At 46.5% G+C, this 17,363-nt stretch overlaps 6 protein-coding genes and 1 long non-coding RNA gene across 8 annotated transcripts; 3 read left to right on the top strand and 4 right to left on the bottom strand.

The window, feature by feature from the left end:
• LOC129602319 (BTB/POZ domain-containing protein 1-like) lies at nt 1-1,849 on the bottom strand. The gene is made up of 6 exons (XM_055501318.1): nt 1,689-1,849; nt 1,479-1,601; nt 1,024-1,186; nt 760-947; nt 562-697; nt 1-477 (listed from the first exon to the last, which is right to left on the bottom strand). Exons 1-6 carry the CDS (start codon nt 1,847-1,849, stop codon nt 1-3), a joined length of 1,248 nt encoding a protein of 415 aa, XP_055357293.1.
• An 848-nt stretch (nt 1,850-2,697) lies between these two features.
• LOC129602326 (uncharacterized) lies at nt 2,698-3,328 on the bottom strand. Its single transcript, XR_008692384.1, has 3 exons — nt 3,180-3,328; nt 3,024-3,099; nt 2,698-2,944 (listed from the first exon to the last, which is right to left on the bottom strand). It is a non-coding gene; the product is annotated as an uncharacterized LOC129602326 (long non-coding RNA).
• A 696-nt stretch (nt 3,329-4,024) lies between these two features.
• Nucleotides 4,025-6,098, bottom strand: LOC129602321 (kelch-like protein 4). The gene is made up of 5 exons (XM_055501319.1): nt 5,563-6,098; nt 5,091-5,373; nt 4,987-5,015; nt 4,718-4,938; nt 4,025-4,602 (listed from the first exon to the last, which is right to left on the bottom strand). The coding sequence occupies exons 1-5, from the start codon at nt 5,868-5,870 to the stop codon at nt 4,025-4,027; spliced, it is 1,419 nt and encodes a 472-aa protein (XP_055357294.1). The 5' UTR covers nt 5,871-6,098.
• Nucleotides 6,099-6,913: 815 nt separating this feature from the next.
• LOC129602324 (BTB/POZ domain-containing protein 2-like) lies at nt 6,914-10,037 on the top strand. 2 transcript variants are annotated; one of them, XM_055501323.1, is made up of 6 exons: nt 6,914-7,274; nt 7,347-7,469; nt 7,587-7,749; nt 7,967-8,154; nt 8,216-8,351; nt 9,248-10,037. In XM_055501323.1, the coding sequence occupies exons 1-6, from the start codon at nt 7,102-7,104 to the stop codon at nt 9,788-9,790; spliced, it is 1,326 nt and encodes a 441-aa protein (XP_055357298.1). In that variant the 5' UTR covers nt 6,914-7,101; the 3' UTR covers nt 9,791-10,037. The 2 variants fall into 2 exon arrangements, with proteins under 2 accessions (XP_055357298.1, XP_055357299.1); XM_055501324.1 differs by lacking the exon at nt 6,914-7,274 and having other exon boundaries at nt 7,403-7,533.
• A 1,129-nt stretch (nt 10,038-11,166) lies between these two features.
• LOC129602322 (kelch-like protein 22) lies at nt 11,167-11,966 on the bottom strand. Its single transcript, XM_055501320.1, has 3 exons — nt 11,933-11,966; nt 11,410-11,856; nt 11,167-11,255 (listed from the first exon to the last, which is right to left on the bottom strand). The coding sequence occupies exons 1-3, from the start codon at nt 11,964-11,966 to the stop codon at nt 11,167-11,169; spliced, it is 570 nt and encodes a 189-aa protein (XP_055357295.1).
• Nucleotides 11,967-13,663: 1,697 nt separating this feature from the next.
• LOC129602325 (BTB/POZ domain-containing protein 6-B-like) lies at nt 13,664-15,575 on the top strand. Its single transcript, XM_055501325.1, has 7 exons — nt 13,664-13,764; nt 13,875-14,078; nt 14,146-14,268; nt 14,366-14,528; nt 14,601-14,788; nt 14,851-14,986; nt 15,042-15,575. The coding sequence occupies exons 2-7, from the start codon at nt 13,954-13,956 to the stop codon at nt 15,516-15,518; spliced, it is 1,212 nt and encodes a 403-aa protein (XP_055357300.1). The 5' UTR covers nt 13,664-13,764; nt 13,875-13,953; the 3' UTR covers nt 15,519-15,575.
• A 644-nt stretch (nt 15,576-16,219) lies between these two features.
• On the top strand, nt 16,220-17,299 carry LOC129602323 (BTB/POZ domain-containing protein 6-B-like; the record flags this gene model as incomplete). The annotated part of the gene is made up of 5 exons (XM_055501321.1): nt 16,220-16,380; nt 16,446-16,568; nt 16,655-16,817; nt 16,915-17,102; nt 17,164-17,299. Coding segments are annotated over exons 1-5 (771 nt in total), but the record flags the coding sequence as incomplete, so codon positions are not given.
• Nucleotides 17,300-17,363: the final 64 nt, after the last annotated feature.

Genomic DNA, 17,363 nt, shown 5'->3' on the forward strand with positions numbered 1-17,363 from the left:
TTAAACATACCCGCCTAAACCTCCGGATTTCGCTACTTTCCAGAGCGTCATTTGATTGCGACTAATCACGAGATCCATGAAGTCGACCTCAACGTTTCCGTCTGCGACGTGGACAATGTGCCGACCGCTTGCAGCCGCTAAACCGCAGTACTCCGCTGAATTAAAGCAGCAATTCCGCCAAGCAATAATCATTTGATGCTTTTTCAAGATATCGGACGCTCGCACGATCTGATCCGGAGCATATACGGTCACCGATTTGGCCTGGATGTTGACGGTAATACCATTTCCGTTTCTGTCACTAATCTCTCCGGGCAGCCAGCCTGTATTCCCGGCCCGAACAAACACCAGCTCCTTGCACTGAAAATCGATAAAACCGGTACACATCCGCGGTTCAACCGGAAAGCCGAGCGGCGGTTTAACATTGGCGTGCTTGTACTTGTAGATAGCAAGTAGTTCGATTTCCGTAAGTAGTTCACTCTGCAAAAGACACATTGGCAATGAGTATTGACTATTGAGTAATACTGCTTTACAATCTGAGCGCAGTTTTTGCACTGCACTAACCTTGTCAGGACCGTTGACCAGCTGAGAATCGGTGAGCAATGGAAAACGGATAAGCGACAAGACTGCGCCCAGCATCTGACGCCGATTGCCGCTGGACGGTTTGAGGTTGTTCTTGCGGCATGCCTCCACAGACCACCTGCAGCCGGCATCCAGTTATCAAGATGAATAATATAAACACTTTAAGTGAAATCGACGTACTCTTCCACGGCCGTGTAGATGCTGTTCTCATCCGCCGACAAAGCATTTCGCTGCAGCACCAACCCCAGTGTATCTTGACTAATCGCCATGAACTGCTTCGAATGAAAAATAGCGTCAGTCGACGCATCCACCACTGCCAAACACTTTTCCACGCAGGCCGCAACGCTGTCATGTTTGAATGGTTTCACCTGCTCCGAGCCCAGATAGCTGATATTGAATTTAAACGGTACAGGTGTCAAGGTTAAACTATGCTATGCTACTCACATTTTCGAGATACACCAAGCAGTTGTCGGCGTTCAAATGGCTGCGGACGAATTCCAGGCATTTTTCCATGAGGAACGGCAGATTGTACTTGTCGGCGCAGTAGATAACCTGGAAAACGTTCTCCACCCGCAGACTACCTCGTGCTGAACCAGTGTACATGAATCTGCAGTAAAAAGGTGAGCATTTAGCAAAACCTTCCAGGTTTTTGTGAGAATTCTCCTTTGAAATCCTGGTAATTGTGGTCTTCGTGAGTTTCTCGTGTATTTCTTTTATTACCTACTTAGCAACTCTGTTGTTGCTGTGTACTTGATGTCGTACTACCACTCAGTTATCCTGCCAGCTGGCTACTGTTACCATCAACTTGTATTATAAAAAGTATTACTTATTTTACGTATTCCTGCAAACACGACAGTAATGCATAAACAAAACAAGCCTTAAGGCTGAACCCAGCGTACCCGAGCATGATGGAAAATGCTTCTGGCAGAACCTCCATGACATCAATCGGCTCTTCTCGACTCTCCGGCAATCCTCCATTGAACATGGCGTCAAACACGTCGCTATTCAGACAGAGGATGAACCTGAAAGTAAAGACAGCGCAATTTGATTACTGGAGGAGAAATCTGTAGGAGAAATCTGTTATTGGAATCTGTAAGGGTCTCACTCACTTGTGAGCCTGAAATATTTTCGCGGCTCCATGCTGGCGTCCGACGGTGAACTGCACATCGGTCATCTGTCCCGTGGCCAGAACGTGTTTCAGAAGATTGTTGATCCCCGGGGCTCCGCGTCGCCAGTCGGAAGCCGCAGATGTTGTCGGAGATTGAGGCATGGTAGGATTTACAAACAGCCTGTTGCTAGACGATCTCTGCTTGACGGTTTGCGGGTTGCAGGTTGCACCAGAAAAATTGAAGTAGTCGACTTCAAGTAGACAAAACGGCAGAAGAAAGTGAAAAAAGTCACAATAACTTGTATGGAGATTAACAGCTGCGAAGTAGATGAAAGCTCGCTTCTAAAAGCTCTGAGTGTGGACGCATTAACCCATTTACTGTGGGCGCCTGCAATTGAGGATTATGCCGGAGACGGCGGAGAGGAAGACTCGGATTGGCTGTGGTCGGCCATCTTATTCATTTTATGCCAGGTCACTGAGTGCAGCGAGGGCCGGACACTGAAGTTCATCAGTTCATCAGTTGCTCAGATATCAAAATATACTGATTTTATCAGCCACATGATCGGTGAGCGCGTCTAACAAAATAATTATAATTATTACAGACTGTATGCTTTGGTTTACTTGAAGCTGTATTAGAAAGTAAGTATTAACAAGATTAAAAAAAAGGCGGAAGCAGCCAGAACCAACCCTCTAAGGCAATGTTTAAGCGGAGCAAATTTTTTAAACAGAGATATATGGCCAAGCAACGTTGCCGCTCGGAATATTTATCTGTTGTTTTCTGCTAGGAATATTTATCTCGTACGTAATGCGAAAGCTGTAATGCACAGTATTACGCAATAAATCACTAGGTGTTAATTTTTTATCTGGTGATGAACATCGTAAGTAAAAGAAAAAATTGCCGCAACATGCACACAATGTCACAAAGCGCAAGAATTGCGACAAAACTAGAAAACACCAGCGAATTCATCGACGATGGTTGTCGTAAACAGAACAATCATTCCGGACGTGGTTCTCATGAACTGAACAACTGAACTGCAATTTGAGGTTGTTCGTTATGCTCCCTTGGGATTTTGGCCACGCTGCAGCCAAAGCCCCATCTTTCAACGGGCAACTGATTTTCACGGCGCGTCCATGTGTCCGAAGACACGTCGTACACGTTGATCGATTTCTCCACAGTTGCGTCAGCGCCTCCCAGAATATAGATTTTGTCGCCGATGCAACAGGCTCCAGCGGCATTCAGCGGACGGCGCAGGCTACCTACCAGAAAGAAAAAGCCAGTCTGTCTAGCTGAAATTAGCGTTCAAAGTGCAAAGTGAACAAACTGAAGAGAACCCACATTTGTTTTGTCCACCGCTTGCTCGCCGGATTAAAAGCCTCAACGCAGGTTAAATTACAAGCGCTGCTGCCTCCACCTAGCAATCGAGATACAGCTGGGATCACGGAAATTACTATACTGCAAGAATTAACGCTTCCGATATCGGTGTAGAAGTACCGATAACGTAGATGCATTCATCTGATCCCACGCAGGCTGCTGCGCTGTACCTTCCAGTCGGCATCTTGGCCCACACATCCGCTTTCGGATCGTAACAGAATGCCGCATCCGTCAGACTAACCAGGGAACCTAGGGGTCCTCCCCCTTTAGAAAAATCTCATTTTTTGCACAAAGGTAGTAAACATATGTAGGACATTTAAAAAAATTTTTTCAGCTGCTGTAATCAAGGTAGGCGTGATCAAACGCAATTTAAAGTCGTTAGATCAGCCATATCTTCACACATGCTAATATATCAGGTTTTTTCTCCGTTACTTCTTCGTTTTCATGAGTGACACCACCGTTTAGTTTTTTGTACATGATAGACACTTTGAGGTCGTGATATTTTATAGTTGCTCAAACGAAATTCAAGAGAAAAACTGATGATAAAGGAATATATTTATAACCATTCCAGTAAAGAACATTTTCGGTAAAAAATTTGGTAAAAACCGCTTTTACAAATTTTGTAAAAGCGGGTGATAGAATACAGACAGAATACAGACACGTGATAGAATACAGATACGCATGCTGCGCTGCAGCAACGTACAAGAGTGTTAAATACAGGACAGGACAGGAGTAAAGTACTGGAGTGAAATGCTTGATGTGTGGTTTTCAATGCGGTTTTCTTGACCACAGCAGGTGAACTCGCAGCCTTAAACCATGCGTCACTTATGAAATCAAAGAATTAACTGACAAAAAATCGATATATTATCATACCTATGTGCAGTACTTACCAACTTAACAATTTTAAATTACGTTTGACCATGCCTACCTTGATTACAGCAGCTGTAAATATTTTTTTAAATGTCCTACATATGTTTACTACCTTTGTGCAAAAAATGAGATTCTTCTGAAGGGGGAGGGCCCCTATGTTCCCTGGTAAGACGGTCCATAGTCGACGGCCTATAGTCGCCTCCGAATGCAAATATCTGACTATCAAAGCTGATGACGACTGACTTCGCCAGGGGTTTTGGTAAGGATGCCACATATGCCCATTGATTGCTGAGCGCATCGTAGCGCTCCACAGTGGCTACTGCCTGGTAATGATCGTCAAATCCCCCAACGACGTATATGTGATCGCCCATCGAGGCAATACCCAGATCGCGTCGTCCAGTGTGCATTGGCGCTACATGCTTCCAGACAGCCCGAGCGCTGTCATAGCGCAGTGCCCATGGCGTCACATCCCCGATCCGAAAACCGAGAATCCCGCCGCACAGGAACAAATCTCCATTGATGACTGCCAGGCCGGCATTGGCAACTTTGTACGGTAACGGTGCCAATTTCGTCCACTGTGCAGTGTTTGGACTGAAGTATTCCACGCTGTCCAGCAGAACTGTCCAGGTCTTGAAACCGCCGGCACAAACGATAACTCCCTTGCAGTCTACTTCTATAAATCAAATCAAACTATGGTAATGAAAACATTAATAATTCGAAATATGACAGTCTCGTGCATGTTCTTGGGTTCAGTAAAAAGCGCTAAAGCGGGACCTCCGCAACCGTACCATACGATTTGCGTGCGGTGTAGAGGGTGGAAGATGCCTCGCTGATGGTTCCAGGCAAGACTTTCAAGTGAGACAGGGCTTTTTCGGCTCCCGAATAGTCCATGGAGGCGTTAATGCAGGCCAGCAAGTATTCGTCACGGCATTGTGGACTCAGATACGCCAGCCGAATGCGCTGCAGCATCTCCCAAAACTCCCAGCGTCGCTGCTCGAAATCATGCTGCAGTCATCGAGTAACTGCGCGCACTGCATTATCTTCGCACCCCACGCACAAGGTATCGTAGCGGATCAGGTCGATAACCTGTCGATTTTGAACCAAGTTTACGTCATTACGGGACGTTCTTTAGCGCGTAAGCTAAGTACCAGAGCAGCTTACCGTAGTTTTCGGCAGCTCCAAAAATTCCGGTCCTTGCGAGACGTCAGCAAAATGCTTAAGAACATAAACTTTGGCTTTGTCGGCTAACGCGGGATTCTTGTGCGCATCGGAATCGGCGAGACAGTACAGCATCAGACAGTTCTTTGCGTGTATGTGCTTCTCCATGAATTCCCAGCAAGCATCCACGACGGTACCAATGTCCAGAAACGCGGCAGCAATCAACAATGACTGCATGTTGCTTTCAGTGACGATAACGTCCTCCATGTAGCAGTAGCCGTTCAACCTGTAAAGCAAAACGTCGAAGATCACCATGATGATGGCATGATCATATTCCAGGAGCCCCCATCGCTTTATTTCGTGGCGAAAAAATAAAATACCTTCTCTGAATGCAAGTTATGTAAATTCGCGTGTACAAACAAACCCTTCGCCAAAACGAAAACAAAATACCTAGTTTTCGAATCTGGAGACTTACTGGGACAAAACAGTGTGGGACATGTTGTGGAGCTGAATAACTTTCTGTGTGGATTCCTTCATTCCCGACAGGAACATGGTGCGGAAATACGCACTGCGCACACTGAGGACGCTGCGATGACACGGAAGCCTTGGCGACTCCGCTTCGCAACCTCGCAGCTCCACATCACAGAACATTTGCGAGGCTCGCGGATTCTCCCATTCCCGACACAAATCCCCGTTACTCGCACCAATTCTCGCCCTACTCTCCCCTTGTCGAGGAAGGTTGCCATTCTGACCGATTTGCTCACGAGCCCTCTTGGCTGCCATCCTCAGGAAATACGTGGAATCACTCTACAAACACAGCAAAAATCGTGCCTACGCCGCATAAAGAACGGCCTGTCAGCATGAGTTTGACAGTTCTCCACTGACTGATGTCAATCCCGGTAGAAAAAAGCCTATGACAAAACTTCAGAGCCAAAAGAATGGAAAAATGCGTTTTCAAAGTAGAAAACTTAAAGTTTTCAAAACCAAATATTAAAAGCCAATCTTTAACGACAAATTAACGTTTCTAATTGTACGTAATTTGTAAATACATACAGTACCGCGCTCACATTCTGGACTACTTGAAGTACAGTAACTACTTTACTGCTGTGCGGTTGTGTGCGCGTTCGGGAGACGCGTTCTTCCCTCGTATGGGAACAATGCGTTCATTGGCTGTGATCACAACCAATAGAAATTGCGAAATGGGCTCCATTACATTACCGTCTAGGCGCTACTAATTAGGTGCTACTAAATACTTTAATAAATTCGCGTTTGCAATGCGAATTTCGTCTAGGTGCTACTAATTATTATTGCAAATTGCAATGCACGTGCAGTATATGTAGGTGCTACTAATTAGGTGCTACAAATATTTCTAGGTTATTTCTAGCCACGTATAAGTTATGTCTAGGTGCTACTAATTTGGTTTTCTGATATTTTATAGTAATGCGATGTAGGTCATGTCTAGGTGCTACTAAATAGGTGCTAATAATATTTTATTGCAGTGCAATGCAAATTTATCTAGGTGCTACTAAATTTTTAACAGCAAAGCGATATGAATTTAGGTGCTACTAATTAGGCGCTACTAAATATTTTAGTATAATCGAGCCGCGTAATCCGGTATTTCACAATTTCTATTGGTTGTGATGTTAAATTATCACAGCCAATGAGGGCGTTGTTCCCATACGAGGGAAGAACGCGTCGTTCGGGAGTGCCCGCTACCTCCCTGATGTGGCAGTGTATTTAAACGCCAGAATAACGCTTCTCGTTGCTGTCTGGCTCAATCAGTGCAATGAATAATCATATAATGATGCAATCAGTGCGGTCTGACGAAAAGTTTTGTTTTTGGAAATACATATTCTTTGCGTAAACCATAAACAATTATAATAGAACCATTTACTGTGTTCTGATTTCTGCTATATTCAACACTATCCTGCCGTGCTGATTCACTCGACAGCTGGCAGTTTGACTTTCCGAGACTAAGCATCATCGGCGTTCCTCGCAATCATTGGCTTTTACCATGTCAGGAACCTTCTCCCTTTCTCCACGGAATCCTGAGCGAACGCAATGGCGAACGACACTTGGAGGAATCGCGGACCAGATGAAGCATATCTTGATCACCGGTGAACTGAGCGATGTGCAGTTCGCTGTCGGGCGTGAGTATGGCGACGAGAAGATCTTCTCCGCTCACAAGTTAGTTCAAGTGCCTCTTGAAGTTCCTGAGAACGCCTGATGGAGCTACAACTGACAAGGTGTATATTGCAGGTTTGTACTAGGCCTGGGCAGCGACGTTTTCTACACTATGTTTAACGGGGGTTTGCCAGAGACTGGCAACAGGCCCATCGATGTCCCGGAGATTCTACCCCAGGCTTTCGCCAACATGCTCAAGTACGCACGATTTCTATGAATTATTGGCACAATCATTTGCGTGAGCCGCGGCTTCGCATATGAGGTATGAGGATTGGTGGGCAAATAGTCTCGTATTAAATGGGGGCATTTTCTTAGGTATCTCTATACTGGTACCTTGGATGAAGAACTCACAGCCGAAGATATCTTGCAAACCATTTACTGTGCGGACAAATACAACTTACCGCAGCTGACGGATTTGTGCTTGCACTGCGTTAATACCCACTTCAACGCTGACAACTGTCTGCTCTTCTTGGAAAAGGTTGGTGGTAAAAAAGTTTAGATTCACAGTGTATGACAAGAAAAGGCAGTTGTTGTCGACGTGAAGCGCACTGAATGTGAGCCAGCTGCGCAGTGATATTTATTTTTCCGAAATGCGCACCAACTGTCCTAGTTCCTCTATTCTTTGCCATACCTTTTTTGCTAAGAAATACGGTACAGATTGCATACAACTGATAAAAGAATATTCTTCTGCCCAGGTTAAATCTGCACCGCACGATTGCTTTGCTGGTTTATTGGAGAAGTGCCTGGCAGTGGTCGACGCACACGGCCGCGATGTTGTGAAGGCGGAGCAGTTCAGCTTGATCGGGCAGGATACGTTGGCAATGATCCTACAGCGCAGTACGTTGGCCGCTGAGGAGAGCATCATCTACGAGGCCGTGGAGAAGTGGGTTGTCTTTGTTCCACTGTTGTTTGCTGCAACAGTGACTGTTTTGGGGCGGTTACAGGTGGTCTAGGGAAGCCTGTCAGCGGGGCAATCTGGAGTCCTCGCAGATCAACCGTCGATGGGTGTTGGGTCCGGCGCTGTTCTTCGTCCGTTTCCCGCTGCTGACCGATGCTCAGTTGATTAGCGGACCCGTCGCGGTAAGTTGGGGGAAGCAGCATCCTTGTGATGAACTGACTTAGTAACCATAATTCATAATTGTACTACTGTATTATTGATCTGTCAGTTATTATCGTATTAATAGATCAGTAGTCATCAGTTGCTCTATTAACAGTCCAGAGTGTTATATTTTCATACGTGACAATCCTATCAAATACTTCGACGTTTTTCGCATTCTGGACACTTTCACGATAATATGGTTTTGCGTAAACGAAAACGGTGGAAAAAGTTTGCGTTGTTCCACATCAGAAAACTTGATAATTCGTAATAAAGATCGTGAATAAGCATGTTTAAAAACAATACTCTTCCTCTAATCAACTTTTTGAATGATTTATCATTTGTAAATTGTAACAACGCGGAAAGTACCCGTTCTCTGGTATCTGCTACGCGAATCCATATACGCGAATATCCGCTTTTTGCATTCTGGACACTTTCACAATGTCAAAGTGTCCAGAATGCAAAAAGCGTCGAAGTATCCAATTGTGCAATTTAAGGTTAAACAGTCGCATGCTCCCATATCCAGCATTCTATACGCATGCGGCTCACCGCACTTTTGCGACAGCCGGATATTTTGACTTACGAGCAGCGATTTCTGGAGAATGTATTCCTGCAGATACCTGAAACATACCATTCCATAGAGAAAATCGGTTCTAATAAGTACTATTTCAGAGTATTTCTTTCAGAGTATTTCTTACAACGGGGCAAGGATTATCATTCTTTTGCAATAATTATGTAAAGTATGTATTGCAAAAAGTATATTCTCCGGAAATCGCTGCTTGTTAGTACGTACAGACTGGTACAGTGCAGCGCGTCGCATGTGTACAGGTACGGGAGTATGCGACCGTTTTGTCTTAAATCTTAACTGCATTTTTGGCAGAGCGGACTGCTGCTGGATTCCGAGGTGCGGGGTATCTATCAGTTTAAGTATTCCCACTTTGGCTGCCAGCTTCCCTTTCCGACGGAGCCGCGAGAGGGTACGGTGTTGAACGTCGCCAGCGGCGGCGCCGAATTCACCTACAAGGAGAAAGTGTTCGTTGACGTTGGTTCGCCTGATGATCTCTGGGTTCCCGCACTGATTGTCGGGATAAGGGGAGCGGAGTTTGCCATTACGCGGGTGGGAGGAGAAACAGTGGAATGGTACGCCATGCACAAGATCGTCCGGGCCTCGGACATTCTGCAGAAAGGTCAAAAGATTACGCTGTACGGTGAGGTTCGTGAATCGGACGGCACTTATGTTGGTTGCCGCGCGAAAGATGTGCACGTCGTAAAATACGGTCTGTGCGGTCGCTCCGAGTGGTCAGGACCGCTGTGTGACCTGCGGATGAGTCGCGAACAGATAGCGGAGTGGAAATCCTCCAATGCATCACAGCTGGCCCATGTCGAATTCCAACGCCGATTACTGAATGATAAACGCTGGTGACTGATGCAGTTTCACTCCGCCCTGACGCACTCAGTGTTTGTGAATTTTCGAAATTTTGTTTGGCGAGTGTTTGAACGGTCGAATCTTGTTATAATTGTTAACTAAATATTTTGCTCGTGCAAGAAACGGATTGTTTGATTTTGTTGTTAATGTCTCCATTTGGAGTTTGCGTTTGGCCTGATTTTTCGCGATTTGGAATATCATATTCTGCAACAGTGTCTATATAACTGCTGCCTGTTTGCTTGAAGTTATGCGCACCCGAAATGTTCCGACAGTCAGCACGCATACCAACGATAATTGTCGCCGCTCAAATAAAAGTTATTCTGTTCACAGGAGTAATATTGGGCAATTTTAACTTTTGTGACATTTACTGGCAACACGGAAAATGATCCGTGAAATATTATGCGCCGTTCTAGAGTTTGGTCTTGTGCAGACTGTTAATTTTCGGACCAGAATAGCAATCCGTCATGCCCTTTGCCCTGCTTACCAGAAAATCCTTGTTTGAACCAGTTTAGGCGCAAAGTGACATTAAGTGCAAATTTACTTGGCGCCCGTGTAGAAGTTTTCCACTGTTTCTTTTTTATTTTTTCTGACTCCTGGCACTCTGATTTGCAGATGGGTACCGCGCGACGACATATGCACAAGTAGAATGGCAAATACGTACTCGTATACTTCTATAGGTAAGCAAATTTTGAACTTGTTATTCTTTGCAAGCCGATATCTGGTGGTACTTGGTACTGAATGTGGTTAGCTTTATTATTATTATTATCACTCTTTATTATTATTTGATAATTTATCAGGAACAAGCACGCACATACTGCAGTGAATATTATACAAATAATATGTCTGCAGTTGCGTAACGCGTAAGCTGTAATACGCACTATTACAAATTACAGCACAAAATGTCACTTTTTCTTATCTAATGATGAACATCGTACGCAGAACAAATTGCCGCAACAGGCACACAATCCCCCAAAACGCAAAAGAATTACGACAAAGCTAAGGAACACCAGCGTATTCCAGCTGGTTGCCTTAAACAGAACACTGATTTGGGAAGTGGCCAGGTTTTTACTTTTCAGGAAGCAGCTGCACCCGAAATTCAAGGTTTCTTGTTATGCAGTTTCGGGATTTCGGCCACGCAGCAACCAAAGCCCCACGTTCCAACCGGCAGCTGGTTTCACGGATCATCCATGTATCCGAAGATATGTTGTATACGTTGATCGATTTCTCAACAGTTGCACTGATGCCTCCCAGAACATAGATTTTGTCGCCAATGCAACAAGCTCTAGCGGAATTCAGCGGACGGCGCAAATTACCTACAAGAAAGGATAATCCAGTATCCATGATTCGCATAAAAAGCCGCAAACTGGACAACATCAACAGAACACACATTTTTTGGTCCACTGTTGGGTTTCCGGATTAAAAGCCTCTACACAGCTCAAACTGCGTACACCGTCGTTTCCACCTAGCAAGCAACTGTTATACGATCGTAGCAAAGGAAAAACTCTAAGGCTACTACTAAATAGCGATATTCTGGTACCGATAACGTAAATCCATCCGGATGGATCCCGCGCAGGCTGATGCGCTATATCGTCCAGTTGGCATTCTGGGCAGCTCACTCCAAACATCCGCTTTCGTGTCGTAACAGTATGCTGCATTGGTAAAACTAAGACAGTCAGATATAGACTTGGAGCCTCCAAACACGAACAGTCGACCATCGAAGCTGAAGACGGCTGACTTCGTCAACGGCGTTGGCAAGGATGCCACGTACATCCACTGATTGCTAAGCACATCGTATCGCTCCACAGATGCTAAGGTTCGGTAATGGTTGTCAAGACCCCCCACGACGTAAATGTGATCGCCAGCCGAGGCAATACCCAGATCACGTCGTCCAGTGACTCCAGTCTGCATCGGCGCTACACAGTTCCATACAGCCAGAGCGCTGTCATAGCGTAATGTCAGCGGCGTCACATCCCCCCTCCGAAAACCGCGGATCCCGCCGCACAGGAACACGGCGCGGTTGCTGACAGCCAGACCGACATTGGCCACCCTGTACGGCAGCGGTGCTAATTTCGTCCATTGTGCAGTGTCAGGATTGAAGTATTCCACGCTGTCCAGCAGAACGGACCAGGTCGAATCTACATGACCGCCGGCGCAGACGATAACGCTTTGGCATCCTACGAATCAAGTCAAAACTATGCTAATGCGAACATATGCACCGTTTTACTATCTCTTCGTTACTGCGTAGTCCGTGGGTTTCGGTAGGAAGGACCTCTGAAACTTTACCATAAGATTCTCTTGCCGTGTAAATTGTGGAGGATGCCTGGTTGATGGTTCCAGGCAAAACTTTCAAGTGTTCTGTCGGACGGAGCGCATTTTCTGCTCTCGAACGATCCGAAGAGGCGTTAATGCAGGCCAGAAAGTACTCGTCACGACATTGTGGACTGAGATGCGACTGTCGAATATGCTGCAGTATCTCCCATAATTCCCAGCGTCGCTGCTCAAAATCGTGATGCAGCCACCGTGCAATGGCGCCAAATACGTCGTCCTCATGCGGCACACACAAGACGTCGCAGCGGATCAGGTCGACAATCTGTCAATTTTCAACGACTTAGTTGGTCATTATGGAATTTTCTCGTATATTTTAACTCGATGAGGTGAATCTTGTTATGCTGATAGTAACAAGTTAAGTACCAGAACAGCTTACCACATTTTTTGGCACCTCCAAAAATTCGGGATTTTGCGAGATGTCGGAAAAAGTTTGAGAACACAGGCCTTAGCCTTGTCGGCTAGCTTTGGATTTGTGTGCGCATCGGAATCGGCGAGACAGTACAGCATCAGGCAGTTGCAGACGTGCATGTGCTCTTCCATGAACGTCCAGCAGGTGTCCACGACGGAGCAATCAGCAATGACTGGACGTTGCTTGCAGTGACGACAATGTCCTCCGTGTAGCAGTACTCAATTAGCCTGTGCAGCAAAACGTCGAACATCATAAGTTCATAATCAGAGAACGCCCATCATTCGTGGCAAAAACAAATAAAGACACTGCTCTGTACACACTCAACGCAAGTCATATTTGCATTTACAAAGATCGAGCATCATCACAATCGAAAAGTTAGTTTGCACAACACGGTCACCACCTAGTTTGCGAAGTTGGTAACTCACTGGGACAGATCCGTGTGGGAGATGTTGTGTAGCTGAATAACCTTCTGCGTGGATTCCTTCATTCCCGAAAGGAACATGGTGCGGAAATAGGAGCTGCGCACACTGAGGACACTGCGATGACACGGAATCCCAGCAGAATCCGCTTCGGCACCATGCAGCCCACATCACAGAACGCTCGTGAGGCTCGCAGATTCTGCCATTCCTGGCGCAGATCCCCGTTACTCGCCCCAATCCGCGTCATACTCTTATCTTGCCGAGAAAGGCTGCCATTCTGATCGATTTGCTCACCAGCCCTCTTGGCTGCCATCCTCAGGGAATACGTGGTATCACTCTACAAAGTACAAACAGCAAAATTCATGTAGATATCACATAATCAACGGCCTGTCATCCTGTGTTCAGCAGTTCCCAACTTACTAGTATCGATCGCGACAGAAAAAGGTCTGTGAAAAAACTACGCAGGTAAAAGAAAATGGAAAAGCAGGTTTTCAAAGTATGAAGTTTCAAATCACTTCTACTTTCTGATGTTAAGTGCCGCGCTACACATTTTGCACTGTTACTTGTGGCTTGTGCTGCTGTACAAAAGCTGCTGTTATTGAGAGCTTCCCGGATCGTTACCTCCCTGATGCGGCAGTGTTGTTTAAACGTCTTTTAAGCTTTTCGTTCGAGTTGCGTTCGTATCACCGTGCTGTCGACTGGTGACTGAAGACAGATGTGCTGCAGACGTGCAGTCAACATTTTCCACTTCATTTTTTCACTCTCCGATTATTTTCTTTGAAACGTCTGATTTTAAAAGTTACTGGCAAACTCAGGTAATAAGACATTAGCGTGTCGACATTGGTTGACTGAACTGCACACCGGATTCATTCTCTTTCTTGTTTCTCTGAAGCAACCAGTCACCGCCGTTTTGGTTTGTTTGAAGATTACCATTCCTGTATTTTGGATTTCCTGCCTCTTTGAGTCATGTCAAGCCGTTCCTCTGTTCCTGCACAGCCTTCCGAATGGCGAAGCACGCTTCCAGGAATGGTGATCTTCTGCAACATATTCTGGCTAGTGGGGAGATGAGCGATGTACAGTTCGCCGTCGGACGTAAGCATGGTCCAGTGCAGATCTTCTCTGCGCACAAGCAAGTCCACACGGCACTCGATGTTTACTCATTCATTCTGACAACGGTAATCGATGCTGTTCTGCAGGTTTGTACTCTCGCTGACCAGTGATGTCTTCTACACCATGTTCAATGGAGGTCTGGCTGAAAGCGGTGACAGCCCGATCAGTATCCCGGAGATCCTGCCCGACGCATTCGCTAACATGCTCAAGTACGTGTATCGCGGTGTATACATGTGGACTGCTTCGCAACGAAAAGGATTACCGATCACGAGCAAACGTATAGTGTATGCTGGTTTCTTGTTTCAGATTTCTGTACACGCGTTCACTGAATGGAGAATTAACAGAGGACAACGTCTTCCAGACGATGTACTGTGCTGACAAGTACAATCTGCCGTTGCTGCTGGAACTGTGCCTCAAGTTCGTCAACACCCACCTGAAGGCCGACAACTGTCTCATGTTCCTGGAGAAGGTTGTTATTTGCGCTTAAGCCGCCGTTGTGGACCGTAACTAACTTTGTTTGATCAGCGCTTTTTCCGAGCAGGCTAAACACTCGATGCTGGAATGCACGGCTGGTTTTGTGGACAACTGCTTGGTGTTCATCGACGCACATGGCTCCGCTGTTTTGCAGTCGGAGCAGTTCAGCGCTGTCGGACGAGATATCTTGGAGATGGTTGTGCAGCGCAGTACGTTGTCTGCCGACGAAAATATCGTCTACACGGCCGTGGAGAAGTAGGCTAGAACCGGGAGCTGCGAAACGCTTCAAAATATACCGTTTTTGTTGTGATTCGTAGGTGGTCGGTAAACGCTTGTGTCCGGGATAATCTAGAGCCTTCGCCAACCAGCCGTCGTGAAATGTTGGGACCGGCGCTGTTTCTTGTCCGCTTTCCTTTGCTGAGCGACGCGCAACTGGCCAATGGACCGGTCAAAGTACGCTGCCCAAAAGCTCTGTTGTATTTGTGCAATATTAATTGCAGTTTTGCAGAGTGGTCTGCTGTTGGACTCCGAACTGCGGGAGATTTACCGGTTTAAGCATTCCGACACAAAACCATCACTCCCCTTCCCGACGGAGTTTCGAAAAGGCTCCATTCGGCGAACGGAAAGCTGCCCCACGGAACTGCGTTTCCAAGTGTTCGCGGACTTTGATGGTACTGGAGCGTACTGGCATCTTGGAAAGGTCGTGAAGATGGCGGACGATGGAGAGGATTGCTTGGTTGTGCAGAATGAGCCAACAGACCCCAAAAGGTGGATTGCCGTAAGCCGGCTGGTCTGGGCTTCTGATATTCTGAAGAACGGGCAAAAGATCATGTGCTTGGATAGGGAGGTCTCGTATGTGGCTTGTCAAGGGTGCGCTGAACACATTGTTGACTACGGGAACCGCAATTACATGCCACGTCCATTTTACTACCTGGGCATGAGTCGTGCCCAGATGGCGGCCTGGAAAGCGTCCATGGCCCAGTAGTTGCGTGCAGGCAGAGTAGTAGTTCAGTTTTTTTGCGCTCTTCCGAGCGCCTTTTCTTGTTTTGTAGTCGTTGATTAGCATCAGAATTGTATAACTGCTGCCTTGCTTCTTTTTTACTTGGCCTTGTACTCCGTACGTTTCTTGCCATAGAATTTTCGTTAAGGTCATTGAGTGTTTTGAATGTGTGGGGCAGTCGGCTCTGTGCGGCATATTATGTAAGTATCCAAATGATCAACCCATTTTCACGCTTTTAACCGCGGTATGGTAATTCACTCTAATCGCATTTGAGATTTGAAATGCGGCTAGTAATTTGGATTACAAACAACATGAGATTGCCTTTCCAGCAGCAAGCCTAGAATTCTGAACGCATGCGGCGCAGAGCACTTGTGCGTTGTACGAACTAGATCATACAATTTTGACTTAGTCGTACAGTGCCCTGCAGCGAAACCTGATTAGGTGTTATTTGCAGCTGATACAAGCGCACGTATTAGTTCGAGTACTTACTATACGATGCTGTATGGTCACCAGCTGCAGAGAGACTGGCCTTCCTCATGGCTCATAATATATTATCGTTGTCGTCCAAAAGCGCATTAAAGATTGGTTGCATTTTTTCGATCGTGAATTTATATTGCATGATCTAGGTTGCGCCTCCAGGTAAGACTGATCTGGGAGATCTTACTGGGAGTGTTCACCATTCAGCCATGTCAAATCACGCTCAATCCGTACGGAATCCCGAATGGCGAACAACACTTGCAGGAGTTACTAACCAGTTGAAGCATATCTTGGCCAGTGGTGAACTGAGCGATGTGCAGTTCGCTGTCGGACGTCAGTATGGCGACGTGAAGATTTTCCCCGTTCACAAGTCCGTCTAATGCGCCTTCCTTGTTCCTTGCGACTGCTAAAGACTGACGAGTGGTTCCGTTGCAGGTTTATGTTGAGTCTGGGCAGCGATGTCTTCCATACCATGTTTAACGGAGGTCTGACGGAGAACGGCGGCAGTCCCATTGATATTCCGGAGATTCTACCGAGTGCTTTTGCCATCATGCTGAAGTTAGTACCACTTAGAATTGCGCGGTCGGACCCATAGCTGAGCGCAGTTTCGAAGGGTTTTATAAAACTATTATGGACATTCCTAGGTATCTGTATACTGGTTGCGTGGAGGAAAAGCTGACAGCCGAGGAAACATTGCAGACCATTTACTGTGCTGACAAGTACAATCTGCCGCAGCTGGCGGACCTGAGCTTACAGCGCTTTTACACCCCATTCAATGCCAACGAGTGCGTCATCTTCCTGGAAAAGGTTGGTGGTACTGTACGATTGGTACTGTACGTCCAAACGTGAATATGGCTAACGAGTACAGGTTGGATAATGGAGTTTAAACGAGTGTTGTGAACAGTTTCTGCATTCGACGCACGAGCTCTCTGCTGGTTTGCTGGAAAAGTGCTTGACGGTGGCAGACACACACGGCCAAGATTTTTTGCAGTGCAAGCAGTTCAGCGCTATCGGACAGGATCTGTTAGTGACCATTCTGAAGCGCAACACGTTGTGCGCTGAGGAACATATCATCTACACGGCCGTGGAAAAGTGGGTTCTCCTTCGTTTAGTGTCGCCGGCTGCCACTTCGCCTGATTCTGTGCGGTTGTAGGTGGTCTGCGGAAGCTTGTGTGCGGGACGGTGTGGAGCCTTCGCCGGCCAACCGCCGTCGGGTGCTGGGGCCGGCCTTGTTCCTCGTCCGTTTCGCGCGACTGACCGACGCGCAGCTCGCCAAGGGGCCTGTCGAAGTAGGTTGCGGCAGGAGAGTTAGTATCGTGAAGAACACTAAATTAATGCATTTTTACAGAGTGG

The sequence above is a fragment of the Paramacrobiotus metropolitanus genome, unplaced genomic scaffold, assembly GCF_019649055.1.
Source record: "Paramacrobiotus metropolitanus isolate TYO unplaced genomic scaffold, Prichtersi_v1.0 Parri_scaffold0000397, whole genome shotgun sequence".
Lineage (NCBI taxonomy): Eukaryota > Metazoa > Tardigrada > Eutardigrada > Parachela > Macrobiotidae > Paramacrobiotus > Paramacrobiotus metropolitanus.

Coding starts and splice junctions, on each gene's coding strand:
- LOC129602319 (XM_055501318.1), bottom strand. CDS start 1,849: ATGCCTCAATCTCCGACAACATCTGCGGCTTCCGACTGGCGACGCGGA. Junction 948..1,023: donor GCTTGGTGTATCTCGAAAAT/GTGAGTAGCATA, acceptor GGCTCGGAGCAG/GTGAAACCATTCAAACATGA. Junction 698..759: donor ATCTACACGGCCGTGGAAGA/GTACGTCGATTT, acceptor TGCCGGCTGCAG/GTGGTCTGTGGAGGCATGCC.
- LOC129602321 (XM_055501319.1), bottom strand. CDS start 5,870: ATGGCAGCCAAGAGGGCTCGTGAGCAAATCGGTCAGAATGGCAACCTT. Junction 5,374..5,562: donor TCCCACACTGTTTTGTCCCA/GTAAGTCTCCAG, acceptor TTTGCTTTACAG/GTTGAACGGCTACTGCTACA. Junction 4,939..4,986: donor CTGATCCGCTACGATACCTT/GTGCGTGGGGTG, acceptor TACTCGATGACT/GCAGCATGATTTCGAGCAGC.
- LOC129602324 (XM_055501323.1), top strand. CDS start 7,102: ATGTCAGGAACCTTCTCCCTTTCTCCACGGAATCCTGAGCGAACGCAA. Junction 7,470..7,586: donor GCTTTCGCCAACATGCTCAA/GTACGCACGATT, acceptor GCATTTTCTTAG/GTATCTCTATACTGGTACCT. Junction 7,750..7,966: donor GTCTGCTCTTCTTGGAAAAG/GTTGGTGGTAAA, acceptor TCTTCTGCCCAG/GTTAAATCTGCACCGCACGA.
- LOC129602322 (XM_055501320.1), bottom strand. CDS start 11,966: ATGCCAAAGCGTTATCGTCTGCGCCGGCGGTCAT. Junction 11,857..11,932: donor TCGTCTGCGCCGGCGGTCAT/GTAGATTCGACC, acceptor GGACGAAATTAG/CACCGCTGCCGTACAGGGTG. Junction 11,256..11,409: donor CACGAAAGCGGATGTTTGGA/GTGAGCTGCCCA, acceptor GTTGCTTGCTAG/GTGGAAACGACGGTGTACGC.
- LOC129602325 (XM_055501325.1), top strand. CDS start 13,954: ATGGCGAAGCACGCTTCCAGGAATGGTGATCTTCTGCAACATATTCTG. Junction 14,789..14,850: donor GTCTACACGGCCGTGGAGAA/GTAGGCTAGAAC, acceptor TGTGATTCGTAG/GTGGTCGGTAAACGCTTGTG. Junction 14,987..15,041: donor TGGCCAATGGACCGGTCAAA/GTACGCTGCCCA, acceptor GCAGTTTTGCAG/AGTGGTCTGCTGTTGGACTC.